General features: G+C 32.2%; 1 protein-coding gene across 1 annotated transcript in view; it reads left to right on the forward strand.

The window, feature by feature from the left end:
* LOC117692401 (uncharacterized) overlaps positions 1 to 19,402 on the forward strand; it is a 34,840-nt gene extending 15,438 nt beyond the window's left edge. Inside the window, exons 6-24 of the mRNA XM_066085457.1 lie at positions 4,316 to 4,462; positions 5,023 to 5,147; positions 5,587 to 5,715; positions 6,443 to 6,541; positions 6,857 to 7,009; positions 7,109 to 7,217; positions 7,646 to 7,902; positions 7,978 to 8,205; positions 8,364 to 8,805; positions 12,244 to 12,437; positions 13,313 to 13,534; positions 13,704 to 13,874; positions 14,514 to 14,674; positions 14,836 to 15,674; positions 15,841 to 16,079; positions 16,208 to 16,382; positions 16,520 to 17,779; positions 18,291 to 18,388; positions 18,469 to 19,402. Of these exons, the coding sequence (XP_065941529.1) occupies positions 4,316 to 4,462; positions 5,023 to 5,147; positions 5,587 to 5,715; positions 6,443 to 6,541; positions 6,857 to 7,009; positions 7,109 to 7,217; positions 7,646 to 7,902; positions 7,978 to 8,205; positions 8,364 to 8,805; positions 12,244 to 12,437; positions 13,313 to 13,534; positions 13,704 to 13,874; positions 14,514 to 14,674; positions 14,836 to 15,674; positions 15,841 to 16,079; positions 16,208 to 16,382; positions 16,520 to 17,779; positions 18,291 to 18,388; positions 18,469 to 18,687 (5,267 nt within the window). The 3' untranslated portion in view covers positions 18,688 to 19,402. The remainder of the gene's footprint in view (positions 1 to 4,315; positions 4,463 to 5,022; positions 5,148 to 5,586; positions 5,716 to 6,442; positions 6,542 to 6,856; positions 7,010 to 7,108; positions 7,218 to 7,645; positions 7,903 to 7,977; positions 8,206 to 8,363; positions 8,806 to 12,243; positions 12,438 to 13,312; positions 13,535 to 13,703; positions 13,875 to 14,513; positions 14,675 to 14,835; positions 15,675 to 15,840; positions 16,080 to 16,207; positions 16,383 to 16,519; positions 17,780 to 18,290; positions 18,389 to 18,468) is intronic.
* Positions 19,403 to 19,633: the final 231 nt, after the last annotated feature.

Raw genomic sequence — 19,633 nt, forward strand, 5'->3', positions numbered from 1 at the left:
AAAAAATCATATTGAAGTAAGTATTCATTCTTCGGACACAAAACTTAGTATGCTTATTGTATTTGTGCTCTACATTCTTACAGCAAAGCGAGATATCTCTTACTAAAAAACATTTTGAAATTTAAACAAGTGATGATCTTTGGGCCTTCCAAACCCCTATTAGGAGTCAAAAAGTGGCCCCTCGGACCATAATTTTAAGACTGTACTCTTTATTCCTAACAATAAACTGAAAAGATTTTTAAAATCGGAAGAGAAATAAAAAAGTTACAGATAAATTGCTGTTTTATACGTTGGCCCCTGCAGATCCCTAATTTTTTCAAATTGTTTACCCAAAAACGTTTCCGGTCTGTGCATTGTGTGTACCATTATACATCTGAAATATTGTCATGTTAACTAGAAAACTTTTTGAGAAAACGAACGACGCGTGATTTTTGTTTAACATTGAAACTCCCATAGGTGAATTTATCGACCTATAAAACCGGAAGTAGTCAATATATGTCAATGAAACTCGGAATGTACGTTTATTACTTCTATCTTAACAATGGTAAGGTATAATTTAAATTTTTAAAGGTCATTTGAAAGTTTTTGTTTTTCATCCCGCCTTTTCTAAAGTTTAGGATTTAATATCTCAAAAACGGTAAGATATAGAAAGTTGTCTACGCTTACAATTTTGTACAACAAGACAAGATGTATATAATTCCAAAAGCTGAACGTTCTAATTCAAAAACTAAACAAAATATTGCGTTTCGTTCAATTTTTACAACTTTCCTTATATGAACCGGAAGTACCGGAACCGGAAATTCAAAACCTTACTTTCCATAGATTGATATATGTGCTGTAAGACCGTTGCATAATTGTATCTATATACCTTCCAGTTTTATAGAAATTGTTGACAAAAAACTGTCGAGAAAATAATAATAAAAAAAGACAAAAACAATAGGTCTTTTCGACCGAAAGTCGAAAAGCCCTAAATATAAATTTAGAATACATATGTACGCTTTGTAACGATTTGACATCTTCCTTAAGTCTGAATAATGTCGGATGAAAAACATATCATTGTCAAATTAGTGCTTACCCCAATCTTAAATGAATGTGACTTGTAAACGGTTGTATCAAGATGGAGGACAGATATTGCCTTGGTCAATACTAACGAAAATTGGTATCTTGTTACTTTTTAATGACAGAACAATGGGTCTGTATAATGATGAAATGTCAATAATAACATTGTGAGCGCGTATGCTTTGTATATACAGTTTGTTTCCCTTACCCGTTTAGTCGGTTTTAAAAACATTTTACTTGCAAATGTAAAAATAAATCGGATTCGTCGATATGGAGATATTCCCTCATCAGCAACCTCTTATTCTGTTTTGGGGTTACTGTCACTTGGTGATCTAACGTCTTGGGTGTGTTTGATGCGCTTTAAACCTTACAACAGCTTAGATAAAAAAAAATGGTCTGTTGGGTCTTGGAAACCTTAAAGTTTTGTAAGATGTGATTAGATTGATAAGTAAGATCGCTCTGCTGCGTGAGAAAGGCCTTCAACTGAATAGTAAACTACAACATTAGCCACATACTCTGAGGATGGTGGCCAAGAGATTTAAATTCGTATTGTATACAAAATGCTGGAAGGAACTGGGGATCGGCAATGGTTTGGTCTGTGCTGGGATTCCAATCCTAGGAATGTGAGATTATGTGTTGAACAAGTAGATTTATCTACCAATGAAACCCTTAACCCTTAACTCATAGGTAATTTGTTTGAATGTGTCTATTAACTTTTAACAAGAGTCATAATCTTTCCAAGCAAATGGTCATCAAATAATGATTAATGGTAGAAAGGCCTGAATTCTGTTTAATAGTCCACTAAAAATAGTAGACAACTCTTCAAAAACATTGCATGATACCAAACAACTCATGGGGAGACACTTGTCTATGTAATAATTTATTTCCGGCGATTTTAATTCCGAGGAGCTCAAAATCCGCTGGGTTTATTGGTAACATCCGAAAGGCTGACTTAATGTCCATCTTACCAATACATGCCCCCGTGCCTTGTTTTGTTAAGATTTGGACAAATAAATCGAATGATGGGTAGTGTACTGTACACTCTTCTTGATGAATGAATAGGTTAACACTATTGCCCTCTAGAAAGACAGGTGTGTGTAATAAGACGCCACCATGATTTGTCACTTTAGGAACAATTCATATTGTTGATACGCTTACATTAGAGATAGGAAATATGGGGATGTTTGTTGATGTGCCAAAACTAAATTGAAACATTCTAAATGGGTTCTTGGACCAGAGTAATGCAATCGAAATACAACTGAAAACCTGATATATTTCATTTCCTACGGACCAGTTTGGATATTTGACCAAGTCTTTGTTTTAAAACAGATTTATTGATTGTGGTGTTCCCTAGCTCCAATATATTTTAGGATTACTCGGTTGTTAAATTTTTGGGACGGTTGTTGTTGTCTCTATTGTTGTTGTGGTTGAAACCAATAATTGTGGTTGGTTGATTTGTTTGTGGTACTTGCACCATTGTTGTTGGTATAACGGAGCGGTTGGGATAACTAACAACCGATCATCATAATGTGCATAAGACCGTTGTCTGTTTGATTCCAGCTAACTAAGGAGTGCATGCCAGCACAACAGTAGCTAGTGTGTGAGTACTAACAATGAGTCTTTGTGCAAATTCCTTTAAAGTTATAATTGAAATACTTGTACGCAGGTGTAGTTGATTGTGTGTAATGAGATAGGGATTGATCTTTCATACTCATATATATGAGCCACAACTCTAAAACAATCCCCACAAGTGCTGGCTGGATTAGTGGCTTTGTAAAGTGTTAACTGTTTGTCATGTTCATACCAACCATGTGCCCACTTGCGGCCATTAATCTTACGGTATGAATATACTTTTGTATTCAGCAGACTTGGAAAGGTATGCAGTTAAAATTTTAGATGCAAAATGCAAAAATATGCATAGAAACTGTCCATTTTCAAAAAACACATTTTTTTTATTCAGTTTCCTTTGTAATAATCTCCCCTGCACTTCTAAGGAGGCGTTTCTTGTTACTTGTGGTAAAAAAGGTAAAGTTCAATAAATTTGACTAGAACAGTTATGAATAGATTGTATCGGTAATATATTATTACCTTCTCCTGGATAATGGGGGCTTAAAAGTGGGAACTGCTGTAGAGCCTGTGGAGGTGGCTGAGTCTCCTAAAGAGGTGGTTGAAATAACTTAGTAGTTGTACAACTGGTTGAGGCAGTTGCTTATGAAGGTTTCGGATGACCATTTACGTTCATCTACACTTGACATCTACAGGATGTTGAAATAGGAAAAATTATGCCCAGCATGTATAATTTAACTAAGGTGGCAGGGGACAGTTTTTTTTTTATACAATTAATTGTAGCCAAGGGATGCATGTCTTCGGAACTCTGTAACAAGAATTTCCTCAGTTCCCATTCAGCACAAATACCTTTAATTCACTCTTTATAAGGCCAATCACCAATTTCTGAAGAAAATTACTAATCAAAACCTGTAAAATTCTCTACATTCTGGTTTTTATGAGATTTTGACCCTTTCATACTTTGCTAATCTTTCATGATTTTTCAGCTTTTTAGACCTCCCCCAGCTAATTCCCTGCAGAGGGTTGACCTTCGGTACCGCGTGCATGTTGCACTATCAAATGTCAGAAACTTACCGGTGTATAGTTTACAATGTCCATCTTTCTACTTTTCGTGTTATTTTACCTCCCGTCTGTAACTTGAAATTTCACTGTGTAAAGTCAGCACAAGTCATAGCCGCAGGTTTCGCATTTTACTTCTGATTCTCATGTACCTAACATAAGGGGCCTACATATTGCATATCAATTTCAACAAGAGACACCCCTCTAACTAATAATAATCATTAAAAATCATTTCATGAATTTTAGCAACACTCATAAGCCTTCAAGTACAGCAACTCTCAATTTTACAAAAATATTGACGGGTACTTTATTCGAAACTGTCCCTTGCTACCTAAGGTAAAGTTAAGAGAGAAAAAATGTTTTTGTTGAAAACTTTGATTTTCCGAGGAAAATTTTGGTTTTAATAAAATGGCAAACCTCATTGTTGCAGTAGTAAGACGAAAGATGGGATTTGTATGCGCATGATTTAAAATACCCAATGGAAGTAATTAATTCCCAGCATGAGGCGACATCAATATTTGCACTACTTTGATAACAGCGTCGTACATACGTAAGACATAAATGCAAAAAATAGAATAAACTTCTTTGTTTTACTTTGCACTTATTATGAATATTGTGGTTTTTTTCATAGATGCGGTTACTCTGATAAGCGTTAATTGCTCAAACTGGACTGACCCTGATGACAGTTTACAAACGTTTGTGTACCTGTATGAAACAGTAATACGCAGGAATTTGACGCATGGAATAGATGACATTGTCTCAATTGTTTATGAAGGAAGTATGTATGTTACATTCAGTTCGGATATCAGATATCAAATATAAGTCGTTATGAAAATAACATCAGATCCCGGGGCGAAAAAAGTTAGATGAGCTCTCTTTTGATCTCAGTCTCTCTTTCCACCAATAGATTTCATGTGTAAAAGTATATCAAAGGTGGGCTCGACTAACTTTTATGACCCAGGGTATGTAATGTATGCAGAAAGAAACTACACTTGAATTAATAAAAACAATGCAACATTTCTCGGTATATCTATCATAAAGATCATGGATTTTTATAAAGTATCATAAAACAGCTGAATATTAATTAATTACCCTTTTCTCAAATTTTTAAGATTGCTTGATCTTCAATGCAATGATTATTTTTTTCCGTTTACACGTGAATGATCAGTGAATGTATAATATTTAATATTATTGCATTTAATATTTACCGCTGGTGTAAAAAATGTTAAACTTTTTTTCCACAAATATTCAGGATTCCTTATTTATGTACATTTTATCGTTTCGACAAGTTTTTTTTTCTAGAGTGTTTCAGTGGCCTTGAAACTTTTGTTGATTTAGGTGAAAGCAGTATTGCAGATGTGCCTGTTCAGGCCGGGGATCCAGTTTTTGGTTACAATGTGACGGTCAGAGTTCGAATCTTTGATATTTATGGGGATTACGCAACCTTTGTGAAAAACATCACGGTCAGCAAAAGCATATTTCAAATCATTCTGTTTTAAGATACTGTGGAATCATTAGAATTTGTAGTGGCTCAATGTCCATGGTATTCATGGGTAGCCCTCCCCCAAGAGTTTAGATACTCAACAAAAATAAATTTAGAAAGAGTTATCTTTTTTACTGAAAATGAAAACCTATGCATCCACGAAATTACATACCTACGAATACACAAAAAACCGCAATCCGCAAAAATTTACCTCCACGAATTTTAATGATTCCTCAGTAAATAGTCTCCCTTATCTAAAACTTGTTTTTGTCTTTATAAATTGATTGTCTTAAAATGTAGATAGATGACAGATTTAAACAAGAATTTTATAATTTATTTAAAGATGAATTCAGGTTGACTTCAATAAAAATATGATATTGATTTATGTAACTTTATTAAAAGTTGTGGTGTTTTTGTAGGTGTTTTCAAATGAAGTATCTTCCGAGAGCTTTGATGAACAGTTCAGTAAATATAACCTTTCTGGAAACGACATACAGACGCTTAATTTTATAGGAGCAGCGGCTTCTTCTTTGAGGCAGCTTCCTTACGTATGTACTCTGCGCATTTAAACCTCTAAGATATGTAAACAGAGTGATTTGTTTTACAGCTATACATATGTTTCTTAATTTGAATGCGCAAAAACAAAATTCACAACTTGCTTTAATTTTATTTATGATCATAATGACTTTTCTATGGTATCTAAGAGCAACAAGTCTTGTAAGAGGGAACGTCAAAGTGACCTTTCAACATGCAAATGAAACTAATCTTACTGAAATCATACATAAATTATAGCAGTTGGACTTTGTCTGTTACTGGCATAAAAAAAGAAACACACTTGAACATCTGAAATACCTTTATGGAATAAATCCTTTTAGTCATTGAGTGAACGAAGTTATCAAGAGATACCCTTGTCGATCGATTGATTTTAAAATTTTGCGAGAATGAATGGTACAGGGAAATATCAATTTATACAACTACAAAAACTTTTTTTATTTCAATTATCAGTAAGAAAGCTGTATTCATTTAGGATTTTAACTTTAATATGTTTATAGTTTTATGTTTTTAATGTTGATTTCATAAATTGCCCATTTTGGACAATCATTAATAAAAAAAATTAATAATTCCAACTTTTATGTAAATAGACAAGTATAAATGGATACATCATCTAATCATTAATATCCTTAAAATATCGGAGAGATGTAAAAAATCAATAAATATTTTTATTTACGTAAAATATTAATATTTTGTCGTGTGTCCTATCATTTAATGATACAGACTGATGCAACTACAAAAGAAGAAGATGTCTTCCGTGGAGTGGAGTCTATATATATTGACGATACAGATGGAGGACCTGAAATTATAAACTATCAACAAGTAATACATTGGCATATTTACTAATCTCTTAGAATATTTCTTCTAATTACTTCAAAACTGATAAATTTCGCATAAAATCAGATGACACTCAGTTGTATTGATTTTACACACAAAAACGATCAGTGGATTCATACATTTAAAAAGAAGTGTACTGTCAAATGTAAATATAGTATTATATTCAAGAAAACTCTCACATACGATACAAATTCATGATAATTACTATACAATAAATTAACCATAATGAACAATTTTATAATACATTGTGATTTTAATTTTATCTATTATTTTATATCAACAATTAATGTCTACCAACAGAGGGTATTAAAGCTAATCCGACTGGTAGAAAAGATCATCACACCTGGTTGCAACAACACACACGGAAGATACAACTTAGCAGACATACAGACCATATACAGCACTCTGGATGCGCTGACTCGTTACCAGCCTTACCTCACACTTGAAGCTGTGGTAGGGCCTTTTAAGACTTCGTATTTTTTGCTTAAAATGTCAGGGTTTTTTTATCAATACTGAATGTCAATAGATTTAAAATTGATTGCATTAATATAGAACACAACAACAGATATTCTGAAAACAGTTATTGGTTGTTTGGAAATTGAGACTGTTGATCGCCCTCTTTCGACAACAATGTTGGACAAATTAACATTATTAGCCAAGGGTAAGAGAGTTTTATTATTGATAATTTAAAGATACGAATTGCTGTCATGTGTAAAAAAAAATATCGATAGTTTCTGTATTATGTGAGTACAGTTATAAGCATACATAGCCCCGCCCTCATTTGCTACTTCTACAAAAAACTGACATATGACCTGAATATCAGATGTTTAGGTTCTCGTTATGCATCACACTTTTTCGTATCTTTTATTAAAGTCTAACAAAGTTACCGATAGTCTAAACATGATATGGTAAGAAACAAACTACCATATGGATATACATTCTCTTCATATTTCGATATTGTCGATATTCATTTAGTATTGGAATAAAGATTTAGAATAAGGAACTGATTTTGATTATGGATAGTGTGCCGTGCCTCATGTTATTGTTAATGTGTTACATATATTGTTTTGAATATTTTATTTTTTGTAGTTTTCCACCGAGTACTGGATAATACATTGAACAAAATGCTACCAGAAAAACTTCAAAATTTAGATGAGGAACTCTCAGAAGAAGACATTAGATCAACCATCATTGTACAAACTACTCGATTTTTGCAAGAGACATTTTTATTGAAAAAAACGCAAGGAAACGTAACTTTAGACCATCACCTCATCAATTTACAAGCCTCGTTTTTGTTTCAAATAAGGTCACATGAGCGATCCAAGCAGATTAAACAAAGAGAACTGGTAAGTCTTGTAATATTTCGAATTTGGAGTAAATAATTGTATTCCATTAATACCAATCTTTTTTCAACGTTTTAGGCACAAAGAAACATTCCTTGCATTAAAAACATTTTGTCTGTCTTCATTAAAATTATGGAGAACACAATCGCTCTTGGAGAGCGATTATTCCTTAATGGTCTTCATGTGCTTGAAATAATGATTCGAAAAGTATCAGGCAACAATGTATCAAACACCAACGATCCATTTTTTGCTGGACTGTATCAAAGAAATAATTCCGAACATCACTATTCCTACTTGACAATATCGGTATGGTATTTAATTCAAAGCAGGTTTCTTCTGTGAAAAATACAAAATGAATTATAGGCTCCATATGAGTCTGCATGTGTTTGTTTATGAAAAATACTCTGAGAGAAGTAATATTGATTTGACGATACATATGCTCCATTTTGAAATTTTTTTTTCAGATTGCAAATTTTTTAAGGAACCCCTATATTTACGGGGAAAATGCATCAGTGGCCACTTCGTCCGTACCTGTCATAAAAATACCGCAAAACGTATCGGTGGATTCTAATGTCCCAAATATCGGCAAACCTGTGTATAAGAGATACATTCCTTTAATGAACCCAGCATATTCAGAGAAAATGATTTATTTCACATTTGATTTAATTAATGATGAGGATGCTAGTATTATCTACATAAAACCTGATGGATTTGATAAAACTAGCCAAAGAAACATGACATTGTATTCTTTCTTCTTTAGTTCTAAAACTTTTCCCAAAGCTACAAATTTTGATTATTTAAAAGTCTTGGGAGTCAGAGATTGGACCGACTATGGTTTTAAAGTTTTTTTACCAGGAGGTATTTGTCGGAAAGGGAACTGCTTTCTTGGAATACAACCACATGCAGGTATTATTTCTCTTGTAAAACTGTTTGTATTTCGAGAGGAAAACTACATAAAAGAATAAAAGTTTAAAAGAACATTGTTACGATTTTAGCTGAGATTTTTAAAAAAAATTAATTTTTGTTTTTAAATTTTTACAGGTATATTGCTTTAATAAAGAACATCAAGAGCTAATTTTGAATGTCAGTTGACAATTTGTCAGAAATAGATCTTTAATTCTTTTTTTTCAAAACAAAGCTCGTGCCATGTTTTTGTTTACATTGTTGTGAAAATTATGTTTTATACAAATTTGTTTTGCTAGTTTGCTATGACAACAAATGAAAATTTTCTATTGTTTCTACTCAATTTTGTATTAAACGAGATGTTTCTATTTGCTACCCAATACGGTAAGTAAAGTCTTAACAAGGGCAACGCTAAGCGGAGTATCCCCTCACGACATGACTTGTTATAGGGGGAAATGCATTCTTTAGGAAAATACATGAAAATATTAATCAAAATAAATATGACACAAATATTTTTAAAACCACTTTGAATTCATAATAACTATTTTATCCCAATCCCATAGCTTTGTGGTTTATAAATTGGGGGAGGGTAATTACATTTACGTGGTTGCACAGTTTTCCTATTCATAGCAGAAACTCAATACATATGCATTAGAGTTTAATAATTTAGTGACAGTCATTTTTATATAAGCATACATAAACGATCCATATACATTGTAAAGAATAGCTGAACACCCAGCGATCAGTAGTCTGCTCTGATGGACAATTCTAGTCGCTTGTCGTATGTCAACCCATAGTAGTAGATATGCAGCAATTATTAGTATACAACAATTTTCCGGTGATGAATGTGCGATATCTGTCAAAGTGTTTTCTGAATTTTAGACTAGTTCTATTGTAAGCAATACGGAAAATGTTGTCCATAAATCGACTGCTTGTTTCGATGTTTATTGAATGACTTTAATCTGTTGCCCGCTTCAACTTTTAACTATGGGCAATCTTCTCACCCTCCAATACTACAAAAGGTTTCGTTTTTTTTACCTTTACTAGATTTAAATCCCAAAAAATGTCAAATTGTTAATTTGAACTGTATACGGTAGCGATTTATTTCAAGTCGTACATAAAATTACCGGAAATGTCTATTGTCAAGTCGTACATAAAATTCCTGTTTTAACTTCTTTTTTTACGATAACTTAAAAAATATTGGATCAATTGACTTGAAAATCTATAGGATTTGTCCTTTTGCCATGCCAAAGAAGTGTTATTAGTATTCATGTGAGGGTTATCTTGGAATTTTGCTAAGAGCTGACAATGGACTCACATACATACTTACATACATACCAGGCTTGGGGAAATGCTAAATGTAATGGTAATGCATTGTAATGCATTACATGTTTTCAAAGTAATGCTAGTAATGCGTAATGCCACAAAATTAGCATTACAAGTAATGGTAATGTAATTCATTACTTTCCAAAATCTAGTGTAATGCTGGCATTACATGGCATTACTTTGCATTACTATGCTTATTTATGAATGTTCACTTTAAAAAATGTGATGAATACATGTAAATGAATAGTTGAAATTGAATTTGACTAAATTTATTTTTTAAGAAGAAAGAAATAATTCTTGAGATAAAATTTTTGAGTTTAATTGTATTATTAAAAAAAGATTTTCAAAATTTTATTTTTGAATTGTTAATATCACTAAATATTACAGCAAATTTTCATAACATTTTTAGGAGTGTTGTTATTAAGAGTTTTTAATCATTTAAACAATTTACTCCAATTAGTTTGCACTTCAATAAGAAATGTGTCAACAACACACTATGCCCCCAGGATAATCTAAGTATCAAAACAATCTATTGTTATAAGAAGTGCTAAATACCCCAACCCCCTTCCCTTCGCTATGTCCAAATAGAATAGAAGACAGACATGCACCTTGAAAAGCAAAATGAATGCACTGTCCATCCATGATGAAAATCAATATCACTTCCAATATTATAGCCCATTTGAAAATAATTTTACTTACTTTTACTCTCTCTCTCTCTCTCTCTCTCTCTCTCTCTCTCTCTCTCTTGTATATTAAGTACACTGTACATTAGTTTGGACTGATAGAAAATACAAGATTCATGTATTTTTTCTATTATTGCACTTAATATATCTTAAGATAAAGATAGTCAAACAGTACTTTTCAGTCCAAGCTTCGACTGCTCCTGTAAAACATTTATTTAGTATAGCTGGGAAGATTACTAACAGGATGCAGTTAAAAGATGAACCCTTTGAAACTTTGATCATAAAGTGCAACAGCAATCTTTTGTCTTAAAGTGTCCTCATTAGAAAGAAATACATTCAAATACAGTATCTTAAGAAATATAACTTGGAAAACCATCTGTTTATGAATTATAATACAATTCAGTGTCCAAAATTATAAAGATTTGTGTAATCTGGGGAAATATCTCTATTTAGCTTTTGATAACCGCAACATTATTCCATAATTTGTTTTTTGTTATGCATGTAATTCTGTGTCTCTGTTTCGTATCCTTCATTGTATCATGCCAAATGTCTATAGATATCATTTTACTTATGTAATATGTTGTTCATAATGCCACAAGATGATTATATATTGAGCAAATAAAGAATGACTCTTGTATAGTCATTGAATTTGAACCTGATACTGAGCATGAAGCTGTAGATATGTTAAAGAGTGTTTTATATTTGAAACATTTGCAAAAACTCTTTATTAGCTTTACTTTTTTAAAACAAAGTAATGGTAATGGTAATGCTTTACTTTACTCGTGTAATGGTAATGTAATGCATTACTTCAAGAAAATCAAGTAATGGTAATGGTAATTTAATGCCCAAATTCATGAAGTAATGGTAATGTAATGCATTACTTTACAATGTAATTCGCCCCAAGCCTGATACATACACACATACACACACACAACTTGCACTCACGCACACGCACGCACAGTCAGGTATTGAGATTTTTGTTAAATCTTTACTCGATCACAATTCTTCTGTTTTCCTGTATTTAAGAAATGTAAACATGACATTTGAATATTAATCACACTTGTAGATTGTAATCATATATATTCATTTTGATTTTATGATATAATAGATAAAAAAGTTTATAATAAGATGTTTTGTAAATATGATTTAGCACTATAACTCGAGAGAAATACAAAATCTGTTCAACTAAGTATCAAAATATTGTCTTTTTAAACAAGCAAAGATTACAAAAGATGAAAATTCTTTAAATGAAACAATCTGTAACAGTGACCCACATCTCATGAACAGAGAAAAGCATGTCTTCAAGGATGCAGATATCAGATTTTTAATTTACAAACATTCAATACCACAACAGTATCACATATTAATTTTAATATTTATGTCTATGAAGCGATCGATCATAAGCCTTATCCTTTTGTTTGCAACTTTCCAGGGTCCAGTTCAGTTAAACATTTGTTATCAAGAAAAAAACGAGCAGTAAGTAATACCACAACTGAGGAACCATTTGGGAATGCGACATCTCTGGAGTTCATGCCAGTTGAGGCAAACTTTAGCTTAATATTCACAACCACAGGGTGTCGTACATGGACTGATGATAACAATTCATGGACTATGGAGGGTTGCACGGTAAATTTTGTATTCAGATTGCATTTAAGCACATATAGTAGCAGCACAGATGTAAAAGTAAGAAAGAAATAAAAAACTATTAACGCCAGAGTGAAGGTAAGCTTTTTTAAATGCTAGGTACATGTGTGTTAGCCATCAAAATATTGATTAATCTATGACTACATTTATTTATTACTTAAAGTTGTAAATTTGCAAATATAGCAATCTGAATTTCATGGTTCCGTGGTAAACCACTGCCAATATATTCCCTCTCGAAACTCGCTAAGAGAGTCGGGAAGATATAGAACGTGGCTGCGGACGATACTGGATAGTCTTCGAAATGCGCACTTTGACCTACAAAATGACCAGTTTCATAACTTCTTCAAATTTCTCTAACACGGACTGTCAATATAATTCCTTTCAAGAATTCCAATTTACGCAAGCAAAAAATAAGGTTTCATTCGCACTTAATTATTCAGCGTGCGGACCGACTAATTCTTATATCATTCCTTTATAAATTCAAAAGGGATGTGCAGCCATCTTGTACATTTAAGGATAAGAATGTAAACTTTTCTTGAACTGGCTTGTTTCTGCCCGAAACTGGCCAAACTGACTCATTTTGAAGATTTAAATATCTGAAAAATTATGAAGGAGTTTCATTGGTTTCCTCTCTACAACCATTTATTGAGAAAAAGTTTGAATTTTGCTCATTTAAGTGGCAACGTTTCCTCAAAATAGGATACCCTATTCTTAAAATGGGCCTTTTAAGAATACGACTTTTTCATCTTTTTCCACAAATATTAATTTGAATTGTTTGGTAACATTAATCAAATTTATATGTTATTTTCGAATTTCTGTGTCAAACAATTTAAGTTCAATCAATACTATGTTTCTAGGTACTTCCAATGAGTGATTTAAACTACACAGTCTGTCGATGTACAGGAAACACGTTCTCTTCCTCGTTCTATATTCCTCCAAATGTCATCAATTTTCTGACGGTGTGGGGGAAATTTGACGCATCGAACGCGTCCGTGTATGGAACACTAATAGGCGTCTTTATAATCTACCTGGTGGCAGTAATCTTTCTTAGAAGACAAGATAGAAAGGATGTAGATCAGGTTTATTAATCTGAATAAAAAATCATTTAAAATGTGACTTGTAATTTGTACATGTATATGTTTGCACAACTGAGATTGGCTTAACCCCCCTTAAACATATCGAAATCTTAACTTGTTCATAGATTAGATAAGATCACTAAAACAGACGAATTATTTCTACATTCTACAGTGGGCAGTGACGTTTCTCTCTGACCATACTACATCACATGTGTACTTCTATCTGATAAGCGTTCATACTGGATTACGGAGAGATGCTGGCACAAAATCAAACGTACAGTTTATTGTAACAGGAGACCTTTGTGATTCTGGAATTCGTGTTTTAAACGATAGAAAGACAAAGGTATTTGCTTTTACAAAACAAGATTTTTTTATTTTAAGTTGTCATGAACCGAATGTTCAAGTGAGCCTTTCGAATTTCTTGTTATTCGCCGTTCGTCCGTCTGCCTGTTTCCTCGACTAACTTTATACATTTTACATTTGACATACATGTATATAACAAAAATAAAAGGTAGAAACCTTTTATACGAGAAATATTTTTAAAAGAAATATATATAATAAGAATGTTTAGAAAATGCAATATCAATAACAACCTGCGCAAAAATGCCCCCCCCCCCAATGCTAAAAAGTTGTGTCATGTTCAATTTCTTAACCTGTGTTACCCAGTAGAGTTTTAAAGTTTGGCAACAGCAAACATATGATGGGGAATATTTCATTATAGAGATTTATGTGATATTATCAACGTCCTAATACATTATTGATTTATCATTGTGCAACACAGACCTTTCTGACGTTATTTTCATTACAATTATTTTTTTTAAGATTAATTTTATAAAAAATATTTAAATTACTTTTCAACTAATGTGATTTTATATTAATATATTACCTGAAGCTTTATTTAAATTTGATTTGGACGTTTTTTCATTACCTTAAAATAAATATATTTACATCTTATTTAAGTCATTTACATTTTTATTTCAAGGAATTCTCTACAACCAGTGTTAACAAGTTTTTCTTTGGAACAACGGAACCTTTAGGAGATTTATTGTATATAAGAATATGGCATGACAATTCAGGTCCATCTGGATATCAAAGTTGGTTTTTGGGCAAAGTAATAATCGACGATTTGCAAACCAAAAAGAGGTATTTAAAATACAGTATTAAAAGCTCATTATCATGTCGATTCTGAAAGCCACTTTTGAAAGCAAATACGGGAGGTATATTTAAAACAAGTGACATTTAAAGTGTTTGATAGCCGTTGTACTATCCAAATGATAATAGTTGCATGGTGTTCTTGATTTCAGGTATTTCTTCTATTGTAACAAATGGATAGCTATTGATGATGGAGATTGTACTCTTGATCGCATTATTCCAGTATCTGCTCCAAATCTTATTTCTCTTAAAAAACGTCTATCTGACGAAACACAGACTCAAATTACGGAACACCATTTGTGGTTATCGCTGTTTTTCCGTCCACGACAAAGTAAATTCACGCGTGTTCAAAGAATCTCGTGCTTACTGGCTCTGTCATGTTTAACCATGATATCAAATGCCATGTTTTTTCGATCATCCTCAGAGAACCAAAATGTGGATCAAGTGAAGTTTGGATTCCTTCGAATTTCTTCATCAACACTATACGTGTCTTGTATTGGAATTTTGATTTCAACTCTACCTGTTTTATTTGCTTCCCATGTGTTTAGACATATAAACAACGATATTAAAACAAAACAAAAATCTTCTAAATCTAAACATATCAACAGACCTTATAAGAGTAATGATATCTCAGTTTCTCTGTCCGACGTTGATACCGATGTTTTTCAACAAGAAGACGGCAAATTTCCTCATTGGATATACTACTTGGCCTGGATAATTTTAACAATGTCCGTTTTATCATCCTGTTTCTTCTTAATCCTATACAGCATGGAATGGGGGAGTACGAAATCAGAAGAATGGCTTTCTTCTTTTGTTTTCTCTCTAGTAGAATCTTTAGTTGTGTTTGATCCGATGAAAGTACTTATTATAGTAATTTCTTTTTCAACTCTATTAACAAACTGGTACCAAGAGAGGGCACCCAATATTAATCTACGAAAATTAAGAAAAATATCGTTGATTTCAAAAGGATATAAAGAAACAAACATTTCAGGTAATAAGATATGATACTACAATACACAATGTTTCTTTTCATCAAAATCCTATTTGTGCCAAGAGGTGTAAAATTTGATAGATAATTAGCAAAATGAAAAAAAATTCAACAATACCTGTTTTTATTACATATTTTTCTATGTGGTTTTTTAAAATTGATTTTAAAGATCTCACTAACTACGTACTTCCAACGTATGATTTGATTTCCGAAGAGGAACGGGCAAACTTGAGAAAAATATGTCAAGAAAAATCAAAAGCCAAATCAGCTCTACGGAACATAATCTTTTTCACCCTCTACATCATCGCTATTTACCTGATTAGCTACTTTGAACGCGATAAAAGATCGTTTCATATAAAACAAAATTTGGACAACTATTTAATGTTTGGGGAGAAAGGACCCTCAGCTGTAAGTTTATTTTATTGAAATTGAATTTTATTACTAACATACTATCTTGCCTACCAGTTTTTCTCCGAACAATCTTTTTAAGTTTTTATTATGAAGGTTGTTAATCAAATAATTTTTGTTTGTGTTAGATAACGGATAAAAAAGGTTTTTATACATGGCTGAATGAAACCTTCATCCCAACTTATTATCCAGTCAGTAATTACGCAAGTAAACCCTTGACGGTTGTAGATCGTCAATGGTTTCAAGATATGGCGAGTATTCGTGTTGGACCTGCCCGGCTGCGACAAGTTCGAATGAAGTCAGGTACAGTTAACAAAACAAAATGTAAAATCACATAATATTTCAAAGATACTATTTATTTTAACCTTAATCTACCATACTCAACTTGAAAATTACCTTAAGTTAACATGAAAACTGCTATAATTATTTTTCAATTTTAGGTAGTTGTAAATATTCAAAGTTGGTTGGGACCTACCCATGCATAGAGACGTATTCCGAACTAAATGAAGACCAGAGTTTGTATTGCTTGGAATGGAAATCCTTTAATGAAAGCATTTGTGGAACCAACGATTATAAAAATCGTTTTTATACAGCCGATTCTTGGAAATACACTAAAGCTAGTGACATATGGGGAATAACAAGAATGGGAGAGTACAATACATACAGCGGGGGTGGATATATTTTAAAGTTTGTAAAGAATAGAGCAAATGCTTACTTACTTTTGAAAGAGCTCGTTGAACATGATTGGATTGACCGGAAAACACGTGCTGTTTTTTTAGAGTTCACAATGTACAATCCAAACGTGAACCTTTTTGTCTATGCAATGCTACTTACCGAGTTTCCCGAGGTTGGAGGTGTTGTTACTTGGACAGACATTCAAGCATTTAAGCCGATATTGAACTTTTCTTCCCTTGGATTTGGACTGGTTATGGCGTATATAATAGTACTGTGTTACTATATTTTCCTGCTTTTTAAAATTCTTTGGAACTGTTCCAAGTTTGGTTGCATCACATATTTTAAAGAGCCTTGGAACATTGTAGATTGCATAAGTACATGTTTGGCATATTCCTGTCTCGTGATAATTGTAGTTAAAATGAAATACACGAGTACAGCTATGAACATGTTCTATGAAGACAAATTGACTGGTGCCAATCGATTCATAAACTATGGTCACATTGTTATTTGGGATAACGCGTTGAATATTTTCTTCGCTGTTCTTGTTTTTGTATCAACAATACAAATATTGAAAATTCTAGGATACAATAAACGGTTTACTGAAATTCTAGCAGTAATTACAAATGCAAGAAAGGATTTGCTTTCTTTTGGAGTTCTTTTGGCGATTTTACTAATTGCATTTGTATTCTTAGCTTATTTACTTTTTGGATCAAGGCTAGAAAACTACAAGTCTATATACATCACATGTGGAAGTCTAGCAAACACGTTTATTGGCAAAAACAAACTTGATCCTTTAGTAATTGCCTCGCCGTTGACAGCCCAATTCTTTTACATGACTTATGTATTTTTTGTCATCATGTTCATGTTAACAATTTTCTTGTCGATCCTGAATAACAGTATTTCAGCAGTTCGAGCGGACACGGCAATGACTTTAGACTCTCTGGGAATCTTGTACATCGTGAAAGATGTATTCAGACGTTTTCATGAGAAATTCCTCAAATTTAAAAAGAACGTTAAATATGAGAGTAAGTTAAAATTTCTAAACTGACTTAAATATTGTGTAATAGGTTTAGGAAGGATTTGTTATAAAATAAACAATTTCTAGTCGTTATTTTCCAGAAAACAAAACCAATACCCACGATACTAAAACGAATGCATATAGTGCCCTTTTTGAGGTTGTCTTTTTGAGAAATATTAATTGAATAGTCATTGTGTGATAAAACAAATTACATCGTTGTCTTAGATATGTTTCAGTCGAAAAAAAACATCCTTTTAATGAAAAATGTAATAATATCACGGTATTAGCAAAGAATTTTTTTTTTAAATTATCGTTAAAATATTTTCACAACAAAGTGTAAATATATTTTGTTAGTATAATGTCTTTAAATTCAAAGTTTAATTTACTGTGTTACATTTTCAAAAAAATTTCTAATACACAATCATATTTCGAAAGTTTGCTTTATATAAAGTTTTATTAATATATTGATTTCAACAAAACTATATTTTTTAATTTAATATATCATTATCTTTAAATAGAATCTGAAGAGCCCACAGTAAAAAAGGAGATCAATGCTGTCAACGTCATGACGTTAATTCGAGATATTGTCACCATTTATGGGAATAAAGAACTAATGGTTCGTACGTCGTTTTAAGGAAAACATAAAAAAATTTCAAATGTTTGTCATTTAACCCTGATTATATGATTTCATTTTAGCTAAAAGAGAAAAGCAACGACAACGTCGAAGAAAAATGCACACAGAATTATTCCTCCTCTCTCAAACTTGATTCTTGTGACTGTCATGACCTAGTAAAAGAGAACAACGACGAAGAATTTTCCAACAACAAACACATCTCTCGATTGGATGCTGTATCCATCTCAAATATAGATGCTAAGTTACATGTTTCGGAGGATTCATGCAATTTGCACCAATGAAGAAATTGACGATGGTTTAGATAATATATGATCTTTATACCATGATTGCTACCACGTCATCATTCTAATTTTACTGCGATTGACATTTGAATTTCCCCGTTACACGTGAATTTCATATATTGGAGTTACGTTTTCTGAAGATTGTTTTCGTCTTTTTGATTAATTGTCTGTATAGTTTGTATATAAATATTATTTGAGAAAAATTAATCAAGAGAAAAAACATTCGAATAATTTCAGTACAGTAGTTATCAATTTTTGCTGAATCCAATTGAACAAAGTTTTTGTGACTATAATCATTGGTGTTCTCATATTACACTGTAAATACATCAATCATTGTCTTCATGATGACGCAAGCACAGCGCAAGAGATGTAAACATTCAAACAGTTTAAACATTATGCATATTATATTGAAGTCTAAGAACCTGGATGTCCTTACAAAAGAATTGAAATACGCTTATTTTGGTCTGAGTTGATAGAATGCAAAAATTAATAAAAAACACATTTTTTTTTACGCTTATTTTGTAAGTTGTTAAAAGCATTAAAGGGTTATATATATTCATAGTTCATTATTGTGCGCTTTTATACTCTCGGTTAGATCTTTACAAATACTCATAAGACAGTTTTTTCGCTTATACCGTTCACACCGTTGTTAATATATAATGTAATTGATGTTGTAATATGTATAAACGTTTCTTAATAAACTCTTATTTTTTCATTCTTATTTATCTTATAAAATATTATTTCAGATAATAATGTCTCGTGGTTTTAAAAAAATATAGGATCTCTCATGATATGCGACGGTATATTATTTTTATTCAAAAATCAGTTGTGTGATTTCTATCTCCGAGCCTTGGTGAGGGGATGGAAACAAGAGGCCCAATGGGCCACATCGCTTACCTGAGCAACACTGGCTTTATATGGTCGTTGTAAGGATATTGTGCCATAT

This window comes from Magallana gigas, chromosome 5 (assembly GCF_963853765.1).
Source record: "Magallana gigas chromosome 5, xbMagGiga1.1, whole genome shotgun sequence".
NCBI lineage: Eukaryota > Metazoa > Mollusca > Bivalvia > Ostreida > Ostreidae > Magallana > Magallana gigas.